Source organism: Atractosteus spatula, chromosome 22, assembly GCF_055471065.1.
Source record: "Atractosteus spatula isolate fAtrSpa1 chromosome 22, fAtrSpa1.hap1, whole genome shotgun sequence".
Taxonomy (NCBI): Eukaryota; Metazoa; Chordata; class Actinopteri; order Semionotiformes; family Lepisosteidae; genus Atractosteus; species Atractosteus spatula.
Genome location: NC_142727.1, coordinates 3,128,719 through 3,140,989, shown reverse-complemented (window position 1 = coordinate 3,140,989; position 12,271 = coordinate 3,128,719). Strand labels below are relative to the sequence as shown.

General features: G+C 49.7%; 1 protein-coding gene across 1 annotated transcript; it reads right to left on the bottom strand.

The window, feature by feature from the left end:
• Positions 1–22: 22 nt before the first annotated feature.
• Positions 23–12,271, bottom strand: LOC148816595 (tumor necrosis factor receptor superfamily member 5). Its single transcript, XM_088939957.1, has 11 exons — positions 11,848–12,271; positions 9,510–9,598; positions 7,293–7,332; positions 6,472–6,582; positions 4,237–4,386; positions 4,069–4,144; positions 3,642–3,733; positions 3,275–3,373; positions 2,438–2,469; positions 2,101–2,329; positions 23–1,414 (listed from the first exon to the last, which is right to left on the bottom strand). The coding sequence occupies exons 2-11, from the start codon at positions 9,594–9,596 to the stop codon at positions 1,158–1,160; spliced, it is 1,173 nt and encodes a 390-aa protein (XP_088796083.1). The 5' UTR covers positions 9,597–9,598; positions 11,848–12,271; the 3' UTR covers positions 23–1,157.

The following is a 12,271-nucleotide window of genomic DNA, read 5'->3' as shown; positions in this document are numbered from 1 at the left end:
GTAAGGAAATGAGTATACCAGATTTAAGGTCATTTTTTAATGAAATAAATCAAGTATAAATACAATATAAAACAGGAATATATTAAAGAATAAAATAAGGATAAATTAACCCAAGAAATTTACATAATGGGTCAAAAACTGTAGTATAAGAAAATAATGGGCTTACAATATTGTGCTGAAGACTGTATTTGACTGTACAAAGCCAAGTGATATAAAATTGTAAAAACCACTAATATGTTACGTAATATAATAAAAACGTCTAATAATCAAAATTATATTACTGTACATCACAGAATAAAAACTGCTAACTCTGCAGAAAAACCATTCCAAAACACAGGAAGTGCTTGTAGAGCAAGTTACAGTCAGAACTGCGGAAATCATCACCCGCCAGGCACCTCGACACTGAAGACTTCCTGCTGCTGCTCAAAACTGAGTCACGGCAAGCAGAACCGCAGCTCCCTGCCCGACTTCCTGCTCAGGGTGCGAGTCTACTGAGAGCAGAGGTCTCACTCTGGGTCTGACTCCAGACAGGCCGCAGTGCGAGAGAGCACAGGCCGCAGTGTGAGAGAGGACAAGTCTAACTCCGGGCAGACCGCAGTGAGAGAGGACAGGCCAGAGTGAGAGACTCTGGGCAGGCTGCAGTGAGAGTCTAGGGGCTAGTAAGAGTGTCTCACTTCGGGCAGGGCTGCAGTGTGAGTCTAGCTGATAGTAGGGTGTCTCACGAGCAGCTGGAGGACAGCTCTCATACTACACCACCAGCCTTCAATTCCTCAGTCCTGGACTCTTGCCTCTCCAGAGAGCACCACCTAACTCTCCATAGCCCACCAGAGTGTTCAGATAATCCCAGTATTATACTGTACAGAACTCCACAGTTACACTATTATACTGTGTTACACGGCACTGTATGACACTATTGTAGCACAATGCACTGCACTGCAGCCTCTGTGGCATTGTCCTGCTCCAGCACTCCTGTGCTGTGCTATACTGTGTCAAACCTTACTGCTGCTGTATATCACACTGTACACAGTACACACAGCAGAAGAGTGTCGCACCACAGTGGAGGGTTCTTGTCCTGCTGGGTGACTGTATCGTTCCTGCCCAAGTGTTCTGCGGTGCCCCACGACCCCGCCCTGCCTCTGCGGTTGCCGCCTGCCGCGCTACTGAGCGCCGTCCTTCTCCTCGTGCGACAGGTGGCAGTCTTTCCCCTGCTCCTGGCGAGGCGGGTGCCCGCCCCGCTCCTCCTGGGACAGGGGCACGGGCGCTGCCCCGGAGGGGGGACGGGCGGGTGCCCCCGACCCCGTCTCCCGGGGCTCCGGAGAGCACGGAGCCGGCGGAGGAGGAGGAGGAGGAGGGGCGGACATCTGGTTGAGCAGGCCCACAAACACCGTGCCAGGGCTGTAGATGTGGAAGGGTCCTGAGGGAAGGGGAGGGGGAGAGAGGGAGTTAATACAGGAGACAGTGGGGCTTAGACCCCTCTCACACTGTTAGTGCTGCGAGCTGCAGTTCCCCCTGTGCCCTCCACACGGGGAGGGGGCACTCTATCTCACTGCCACGTCATGTCATTTTGCCAAAGCGCTTTATACCATACGGTGTCGTGGGAAGCCGGAACCTACCCAGCAAGCAACGAGCGCAAGGCAGGATACACCCTGGATGGGACGCCAGTCCATCGCAGGGCAAGTGCAAGCCAGTCATACATGGGGACAGTTTGGAGGCCACGGTAAAGGCCGAGGGGGGAAACAGGACACCGGGATAACTCCCTGCTCTTCTCGAGAAACACCCAGGGATCTTTAATGACCACGGAGGGTCAGGACCTCGGTTTAACATCTCATCCGAAAGACGGCGCCCACTACAGCATAGTGTCCCCACCACTATACCAGGGCATTAGGACCCACACAGACCGCAGGGTGGGTGCCCCCCACTAGTCCCACTAACACCACTTCCAGCAGCAACCATAGCTTCCCAGGAGGTCTCCCATCCAGGTACCAACCAGGCTCACACCTGCTGAGCTTTAGGAAGCCAGCTGAGAGCTGCAGGGTGACATGGCTGCTGACTCAATCTCACTGCATTTGCTATTAATATAATAACGATGACAATGGATACCTAAGTTCCCAGTAGCGTGCGGTTCTGCAGGAGTCATGGTGATTGGTGGGTTGACCTTCTCTGCGCCGTGATTGGCTCCTCCTGTCCAAGCCGTGTCCTGGGTTCGGGTTGTGGACGGGGCCGTCTCTTGTCGTCTCTCAGGCACGTTGTTGGTCAGCAGATCTACCCCGTTGGAAAGGAGCTGGCCAGCTTTCGGGCTCTCTTTGTGCTTCACAGTACTGCAGTCTGCCTGCAGGGGGCAGCAAAGAGAAGGAGTGGCATTACAAAATACAAGTCTCACACAGGCGGACAGAGACACAGTCAGACTTGCACAATAAAAGTGCAACAGAATAAATACCTTTTCCACACCTGGCGAGCAGAGTTTGAAGGCTGTGAAAGAAAGGGAAAACAGGTGTCACTATTAATACACTTGATACCCAATGAGATACGTTCCTGAGAAAGAAGAACACAGAGAATTGGACCAAGTAAAAGAGAAAGGAAATACACAGAGAGACAGAGACAGTGAATAGAGAGACCCAGTGAGAGGCAGATTCAGACACTGAAAGACGCTGCATGGTCCCAATTTCTCAGACCTGTTTATTAAATTTCGGGAACAAAATAAATTCACTGAGGTTCTAGAAAAAAAAGAGACAAATTTCAAACGGAGCGCAAAATCGAGAACTTTGTGAAAGTACCGTGAGTCACCATGTTGGCGCAAACGCGCACTCGAGTTCCCTCAAATTGTGACATGAAGCGGCCCTTCCTGCTCCCTAGTCACTGTACTGACTGATGTACTGTGATGGACGAGGGAATAAATACAGGTTGTGCAGCAGACATTTCACAAAAGAAGTGTTCCAACGTGATCTGTATGCAGAGTGAACAAGTAGTATTTGTTGGCAGAACCGTCTGGAAGTTAAGAGCAGTGTTTCTACTGGATTAAAAGAGCTGGATTCAGAAGCCTGCTTATCTACAGTGTAATAGGGCTGCTTCACCTAACCAGAAGTTTTGTTGCCTCATTCTGAATCACAGAACATAGCTCTGCGCAGACCTGGAAATTTAGTCTATTTTGTAATGTAAATTGGAGGTTTTACAAGTTACTGTGTGCATTTTACTTTAACAGTGGTTTGAAATGCATTCGTCAACGCCGACTCCTTCTAATCCCAAAACATAAAAATAGCGTTGACAGGACACTCACCTTGTTTTATAGACAACGCCTCCCTGGTTTTCTTCAGCAACAGGCCAGCCACAAACCCCAGAGCGCCCAGCACACCAACCAGGACAAACACATTGACGTCTGGGGGAGACGGAAGAGGGAGAGAAGCAGGGGTTAAGAGAAATCACACCGAGTTGAGCCGACCCTGCGGACACACATGGAGACACACGGAAATGGACAGAGATAAAAACAGGCAGACCCAGAGGTCTGCAGCGAGAGGCAGATCGACACAGACAAAATCGAGTGGGTGCAGAGAGAAAGTCAAGCAAACCCAAAGGCTTTCAGATACGGAGCAAGTCCAACACACACAGAGGAATTAAAACAGACACACAGACAGGAGGGCACACACCTGGGCTCTTGATGGGACTGGCACTGGTGCCACACACTGTGTCTGCTGTGGAGTTGCCCACGGCCTCCACCTGCTTCCCCAGAGCTGCGCAGCTAGAGGAGAGAGGGCAAGATCAAGGTCAGAGGGAGCAGCATCTCACACAACACCCGAAGCCACTGTTCCACAGGGCCAGCGCTCTTGTCTAAAGCTAACGAGCACACCGTCATGCACAGCTAACACAAATCTGAGACACAACACCTAGCACAAAATGGAGCAGACACAAACACAGCAGTGACGCATTAACTATAGCTCGGGCATCACACATCACACACGGAGCCCCCCCCCCCCCCAGCGGTGGCATTCACAACATGAGGGGCGGGGAAGAGCATACTCACTGCCTCTGACAGACAACCGCTCTCACAGCATGACCGAGAAGGGGGGAACTCACTTTGTGTGGGGGTCACAGTTCCTGGAGGACGAGTTCAGAAACGTACCAGCAGGACAGGAAGTGGGCGGTCCGGCCTCTGGGTAAGAGAGAGAGCGTTTCCTGTGTCAACCTCTTTGTCTCAGCTGGTGTGGAGTAATGAAGCAGGGAAGGAGACCTGCCACCTGTTACCTGTGATGTGCTGAGGCGGAGTGGCGATCTTGATGCAGTTCGAGCAGTGACCTGTAAGGACAAGGTCTTCCACACAGCGATAACCTGCCCGACACCGACACACCAGGTCTGAGACTTTTGTGCAGGGCTTCACGATCTCCAGGTTGAACTCTGAAGGAGAAGAACGACTGGTTTCTTATTACAATTGATTAGTTATATGCTAGGAATTGTTCTAGCTACTAGTGAAAGAGCAATCTCAAGAAAATGGCTAATTAAAGCACCTCCAACCTTTGAGCTGTGGATTAATTAATATTAATAATTAATAATTGTGAATGAGATTTTTGTAATGGAAAGGAAAACATTTTCTCTTAAATAGCGGCAGGTATATCACCCTGCAACTCGCCACTAGCAGCCCACTGGAGCTCAGCAGGTGTGAGCCTGGCCAGTACCTGGATGGGAGACTCCTGGGAAAAGCTAAGGCTTCTGCTGGAAGAGGTGTTAGTGGGGCCAGCAGAGGGCACTCATCCTGAAGGCTGTGTGGATCCTAATGTCCCAGTATAGTGACAGGGACACTACACTGTAAAAAGGCGCCGTCCTTCAGATGGGATGTAAAACCGAGGTCCTGACTTTAATGGTCATTAAAAATCCCAGTGCGTTTCTTGAAAAGAGTAGGGGTGTAACCCCGGCGTCCTGCCCACATTTCCCATTGGCCCTTACCAATCATGGCCTCCTAATAATCCCCATCTCTGAACTGGCTTCATCACCCTGTTCTCCTCCCCACTGAGAGCTGGTGTGTATTATTATTATTATTAAATTGTAAAAATGTATGCCCCCATTAAGATGTGATTAAACATTGTAAAGTAAAAGGATGTAATATTTCTGTGTAAACAGTTTTTGTTGTCATTCTGTAATGACCAAACTAAGGTACTGTAGATGTGTATAAGGAAGCATGTTTCTGTATTTAAACTCCCATCTCTGCTGGCACAAGGTAAATAGTTCTAAAAAGTGTAAACTGTAACTAACTGTAAACTAAAAAAAAAAGATGGAAGAAAAATAAGCTGAATGTATGAAGCAGAGGACACACGTGCAAGCAATGTGGAGGAGCATTTATCACTGAGAACAGGAGGAAACTCTTTACACAAACGGGTGTGGGAGTGTGAGACAAGCAGCCCAGCCATGCTGATAAAGCTGATACCCTGGCTTCTTTCAGGAAACAGCTTGATGAGATCCTCCAATCAGGATCCCCTGACCTTTCTTATGCTCTTTTTATTTAGAGTGACCACTGAGAAACCCATTTTTTTAACAAAAGTCCATTCCTGACGCTAGATGGCGCTGTCTTGCTACTTTTGCACCATTTTTGCCCTGAGAACACACACTACTGTACACGGGACGGGATGATCTGCAACTTTCCACTGTGTCATTTCCATTGCTGTCCACGTCTTGTGCCTGCGAGCAAATGCAAAGCACACGAAAGGTTCTTTGTCTGATTCCCCTACCAAAGTGGTATAGCAATTCCACAGCTCGAGTTCTGACTATTGGCCTCTAGGGGGCTCACAGTGTAGAGAAACACAGCCCAGGAGTTGGCATCTTTACTTTTACATCACCGTAGGACTTCCAAAAGCAGTCACAGTGCCCCGCAGACAGCACATTTGGGAAACTTGTGGTGCCACATCAGGGATACAAGGAATATCGCCCCCTACTGGTCTACAAGCTCCACTGCTCACACTTTGGCAACACAATTTCCCCGTGGCATCTGGACTCCAGAAGGCGCAGTGGCATGGTCTTTGGTACGGCATGGCTCCACTCTTGGATCTGGGGATCAGTTCCCCCTCGCCAGGAGCACCTTCAGGTCTCAGCACACCTGTATGGGTTTTCCCCCTGCGCTCTGGTGTCCTACCACAGACCAAAGCCGTGCTCTCCACGTTAATTGGCACTTCTAAGTTGTCCCTGTGTGGTATACTCAGCAGTCGACTGGTGACACTCCCAGGGCACAGTCCCACCTGACACTTCCGGTCCTGTCTCTGGTTTGCTCTGACCCCTTGCAGGAATAAGAAAGGTTACAAACAACAGGAGGCCATTTAGCCCCTTTCAGTAGTTAAGTAGCTAAGATTTTCATCCAGCTGTTTCTTGAAAGAAGCCAGGGTACCGCGTTCCATACTCCCACCACTCATGGTGTAAAGTGCCTTCTTGATAACGAGACGAAAGTATTGTTTTTTTCCTTTCTTATGCGACTGCAAGCATGCGAGGAAGACTCACCAGGTCTACAGTCCCGGGAACACGAGAAACACTTCTCTTCGGTGTTCCAGCTCGGAGAGAAGGAGCCTTCTTCACAGGCGTGGCACTCACTGCAGCTGGATCGATGGAAACCTGAGAGAGAGGCAGAGAGGCAGAGAGGCAGAAGGGGGGGGGGGAATGTGGATTTACTGACTGAACACGGCAGGATCCTGGGGGTCAAGCACTCTGCTTACTGCACAGAGAGCAAAAAGGCGAATGTCAAAGTAAGATGGATGAACACCTCGTTCCACACTCCCACCACTCAGAGTGTAAAGTGCCTTCTTTGCCTGACCTCAGTATATTAACACAGCACAGAAAGGGGGGTGGCTGGGAAACGAGGCAGAAACAGTGAAAAGCAGGAAGCAAAGGCAGGTATAAACGGCCACCTGAGTTTTAAGAAGACGTCGCTCTCTGCGCAACAGGATGTGGGTTTTGTTGGGCGCCTCTCTGCTAACGAGGGCTGGCTGATTAATATGAGAATTATTTTTTTCTGCATGATGTTTTATTTCCTGTGATAGCTCTGAAGAAAGGCGAATGCAAAACAAAGATATGTGTGATAATATACACAAATAGACAGTCACTGTTGGGACACTACAGTACATTCTCACTGACTGCCTGGACACTACAGCACAGTGACCCTGACTGACTGCCTGGACACTACAGCACAGTGACACTGTCTGACTGGACACTACAGCACAGTGACACTGACTGACTGGGCACTACAGCACAGTGACACTGACTGACTGGGCACTACAGTATAGTAACATCGACATAGAAAGAAACAAAGAGAGCATCATAATTACCAGATGAACACAGAGCACATCCATCTGCATCAGTCCCTTTCTGCAAATGAAACCAATAGTAATTAATTAGAACAACAGAAAAAAAGCAAATTAACCTCTTCGTGGAATAGTCCAGTGATGTTAAACCAGGCAGTACAGTAATCCCAGTCCAGTGATGTTAAACCAGTGCAGTTACACAGTACAGTAATTCCAGTCCAGTGATTTTAAACTAGAACAGTTACACAGTACCGTATTTCCAGTCCAGTGATGATAAACCAGTGCAGTTACACAGTACAGTAATTCCAGTCCAGTGATGTTAAACCAGTGGTTACATGTTTGTATTAAACAGTAGTACAGTGATCAGTGTGCTTGGAACATGAGCAGCTCTCCCTGCGTCTTTACCAGCACAGGAAATGTAGCAAAAGTTTAGCAGAAGTACAACCTGTGTGGTTTCCCTGTGTTTCCTGTAAAGCAGGTTGACTGGCAATGACACTGTCACTTGTACCCCAAAACCCAGGTCAGTTCTCGACGGCTTGTGATCTCAATGGAAGGGGTGGGTGGAAACAAGAGCTTCAGTTACAGCCAACACGGTCTTTCTGCTGAGTTTTGATTTTTCCCAGGGTCTGGTCTGGCCACACGCAAAGAAAACGGGGTTTCGGGAGACCAGTTCAGCCATAGGCAAGCAGAGGACCAGAGAGACCAGCGCTCGTTAGCTTGAGTGGTGCATGCGCCCCGTCTGAGCACATCGGTCACAACATGAGTCACCGCCTTTTTGTGGGGCTGCGTTTGGATTCTGTAAAAAATGAATCATGGCCAGCTTCTTTAAAAGTCAGTTTTTTCCATTGTATCTGCAGGTATTTTACAGGTTCTGTTCTGTTTTTAGCAACACGGGGAGAGAGACGGCGATGGCGAGTGACACACTACGTGCCCACAGACTGACCGGGACACTGTGGCACGCTCACTGCAGCGCCGCGCCGAGACACAAGAGAGAACGAGCAAAATTGGAAACAGAAAGAGTGACTCTCGTTTCTCTGTCTTCTTGTTTTTTTTCGTGCGCCAAAACGGCCGTTGGTGAATCAGGCTGACATCAACGAGAGCGAAAAGATGTTTTCGTTTTTAAAAAATAATAAAAAACAAAAAACGTCACCGCGTCGCCAAAAGTGTTTGCGAGATTTTTCAAAAGACGCTCGTTTTGTTTTTCCAAAGAAACCCAGCCCTGACGTAAGAACTCCTATCCCTTATTTCCAGTGCAGGTGAACAAGACAAACACACACTCTCATCTTCCGGAATGCGATCGGTCGCCACCCGTCGCTTATTCACCCTGAAGTGCAGAGATCTGGTATCACGTGGAGAACAGGAGCCAGATCGGGTTGGAAACGCTGCCCTGTTCGGCCACTAGGGAGGCGCTGTTGGGTTACCCAGCCCGCTCCACCATGTTCACCCAGCCCTGGCAATACCTCGTCCGTGTTGTATGTATGACATACAAACTGTCTTACGCCGGCCAGGAATCCAGGATCGGCCATGTCCAGGGCCCAGAATTCATTTGGAGGCACAGCAGCACAGAACCGCTGAATTCCGGCTTACCTTGTAACTTCCCAAAACGTAACTGCAAAGGGAGTGTGAAGGCGCAGCTCTAGAGAGATCTTGAAGGCAGATACAAAAAAAGGAGACTATAAGAATGGATTTTGTCACTGGCTGATGTAGGAAACCATCAAGTGTTGGTTAGACAAATTAAGATCGCGAGCTTAGCCCGGACTGGACTCTACTGGACTGGACTGAAGGTCCTTTTCTCTTTCTAGAAGTCCTGAGCCCTGGTCGAGGACACTTGTCAGTTATTGACCCATGTGAGGTATGGATCCCGCACGCAATCCGTTCAGTTAGACCCAGGCAGCCCAACTCTGGTCTTCAGGTGCTGCTGTACAGCAGGGTTTGTAGGTCTCTTGACTTTTGCAGCGTCTTCACGACAAGAAAAGGCTTTGACTCATCCAATTCCACAAATAATGAGTTTGACGAGGTCGGTAGGGAGTCAGGCGGGAGGAAAGTTCTGGCCCCTCCGGGACGGGAGTTAAAGTTACCCTGTTTCTCGAGAGCTCGAAGGGCAAAATCAGGGGAAAGTAGGAAAATGGGAGAGACAGGAGAGGGGGGTCGCTGCGGAGGTGACAGGGAGGGAGAGGGAGCAGGAGGAATCTGTCCGGGGAGGAAGGGTCGTATAGACAGGGAGACCCGAGGGCTGGTTACCGTTGGCGATGCCGTGATCACGTGACCTCCCAGCAGCACCAGCAGCACCAGCAGCAGCCAGGGCGTCGAGAGAGACGGCTTCCCCATCCCTGTGCGAGACAGCAACCGACAAAGCATGAGGGACCAAGAGCGAAGACCACCCCCCCCACCCCCGCGTTGTTCAGATCAGCCACACTCCACTGCTCCTGATCTCTTCACCCCACAATCGGCAGGACCCTATCCCTGCGGCCCTCTGTATCAATCAGACGATGACAACACAGAGCCCCGCTGTCTGTGGCATGCAGGTATTCCTATCTCTGCGCCCTATTGCAAGTCAATCCCAATGTGGGCCACATAGGGTAAAAATTCTGCCAATTCCCTTTTACCTTTCCTCCTCCTCCTCCTTTTTTGGATCCACTCACTTACCCAGTGGTCCCACATGGGGAATGTGCTTTGCAGGCATAACACATTTCACAACACCCACCCATTGACAAATAAGACACATGGATGTATGATGAAAAATAAATATATATGAATAAAGTAAACTACACAGTCAACTGTGCAAATTGACCAGGATAATTGCCTTGGGAGAAAAAAAATGACTTAGTTCTATTGCTCTTGAATCTAGGTGTTCTGAACAGACCCCCAGATGGAAGGAGGTCAGATTTACCGTGCAAGGGGTGGTGCATCTCTGCAGCTGCCAGCTTGTTCCTCTGCCTGACTCTTCACCAAGCTGAGCTTTTTTTTTTTAAATACACTGCCTTATCATTGCAAATAAAGTAACTGCAAGATTAAAGCCTGTTGAAAAAACGTCTACTGTATGTTGATTTCATAGAAAAATGAGTTGGGACATAAGAAAAGCTTGAGAACCCTTCAAAACGCATTATTGCTTTCCATCTCTCAGAGCATAAATGTGCCTGAATTAGTCTTCAGTCTAGGAAAATGTAATCTTAAGATACACTACCTTGTCAAAAAAATTAGAGAACCCCCCCTTATAGCTTGTTGTTCTACCCGTAAAGCTGATTAGAGGTGCAGCTCAGCACAGCATTAATTCCAAAAGAGATGGGGGACCACTCAGTATTTGGGGTAGCGGCTCAGTACCTTGCACATCCTGTCGGTGGCTCTTTTTTCAAGCCACCAAACACTGCCTGTAAGGACGGCACACATCGGGATCGGTGCATTAGCCAGGTCTGCTGCTGCCTAGAGTGGCAGCACCAGAGGCACGGGCCCCCACGCCCACGTCTCTTGCGAGGTCACTTGGGTCGGCCTTCTTTCTCACAGCACAGCGCGCTCTAAGGACCAAGGCCTGGTGTGCTACTAGCTGACAGCCCCTGAGAATCGCTGTGTTGAACGGCCAGAGGACATGCAGCAGTTGAAGACTCCCATCCTGGACTGGATGGGGTATTTTGTTTCCCTCCATATCAGGAACTTGGAGAGACTGGAGTAAATGACCTCGTGCATGGTACAACCGCACCGTCTGGAATGAAGACTTGAACCCCCAGCCCACCAGTTGTGAGCCCAGAGACTTACTCACTGTGCCTCCTCACCCCCACAGGTGAGATGAGGAGTGTGACGCATTATTATTAACCAGGTTCCCCTAAACCAGGCCGAGTCGGTATGAGCTGGCGCGGAAAGGAAAAAGCCGAAGATGAGGCACTGTCCGCAGAGCTCGGGGGAGCTACAGGGCCCAGACCCTTCCCCTTCTGAGCGCTGGAAGTCCCTCACGTGAGAGACCAGCCACACTGGCAGGTCAAGTGACCCCGGGAGAAGACAAAAGGAGATCAAATTCGGTCACAAGCATTTCTTCAGAAAGCACTGTGTGAGCCAACGAGCCACTGTTAACACGTACAGCACGATATCAGCCAGAATAATGAGTGTGGACTCCCAACAGCTATACAGCGGTCTTTGTCAGTAAAACTACTGGCCTGGCACAGAGTTTCCCAGGAAAATTACTGGCCTGGCACAGCGGACTGGCACAGAGTTTCCCAGGAAAATTACTGGTCTGGCACAGAGTTTCCCAGTAAAATTACTGGTCTGGCACAGGGGACTGGTACAGAGTTTCCCAGATAAATTACTGGTCTGGCACAGGGGACTGGTACAGAGTTTCCCAGGAAAATTACTGGTCTGGCACAGAGTTTCCCAATACAATTACTGGTATCATACAGGAGACTGGCACAGAGTTTCCCAGAAAAATTACTGGTCTGGCACAGGAGACAGGTACAGAGTTTTCCAGTAAAATTACAGGTCTGGGACAGGGGACTGTCACTGTTTTTATCACCTGGGGAGGCGACGGTTTTGGCCGGAAAACTAGCGAGACGGTTTGACAGGTTAGCGGAAGGCGTCGCCAGAAATGTCTTACCTTAGCGGTCGCGTATGGGGAGGAAACCCGAGGCAGAAGACTGTAATTCTTGAGCCGAAGCCTGCTTCTCCAAGCCCTGCGCCCGTTCTCCTCTCCCTCTCCAGGCTTCCTTGGCGATCCTGCGTCTCTCGCTCTTTTTCCCCCCTGTGCGTCTTTCTTTCGCTGGCGCGTCTCTCTCTCTTTTTTTTAACTCGCAGCTTTCCGCCCTCCTTCTCTTTTCTGTTCGCCCGTGTGAGTGTGTGTGAGTGTGTGTGTGAGAACGCCTACCTCCTAGCCTCTCTCTATCCGCTTCCTCTTTCCTGCATCGTTATCTACCTGCTGATCTTTCTCCATCTGTCTCCCTCCCGCCCCGTCCGTCTCTTCCTCTGCGCGTCGGCCCGACTTCTGCTCTCTCCCCTCCCTGTTCAGTGTCTTTCTCTCGTCT

What these genes read in the sequence shown, in the direction of transcription:
- LOC148816595 (XM_088939957.1), bottom strand. Translation starts at nt 9,596, where the DNA reads ATGGGGAAGCCGTCTCTCTCGACGCCCTGGCTGCTGCTGGTGCTGCTG. An exon ending in GGCGTTGTCTATAAAACAAG is followed by an intron (nt 2,470 to 3,274) that starts GTGAGTGTCCTG and finishes TTTCTTTCACAG; the next exon opens with CCTTCAAACTCTGCTCGCCA. An exon ending in GCACGCTACTGGGAACTTAG is followed by an intron (nt 1,415 to 2,100) that starts GTATCCATTGTC and finishes CCCTTCCCTCAG; the next exon opens with GACCCTTCCACATCTACAGC.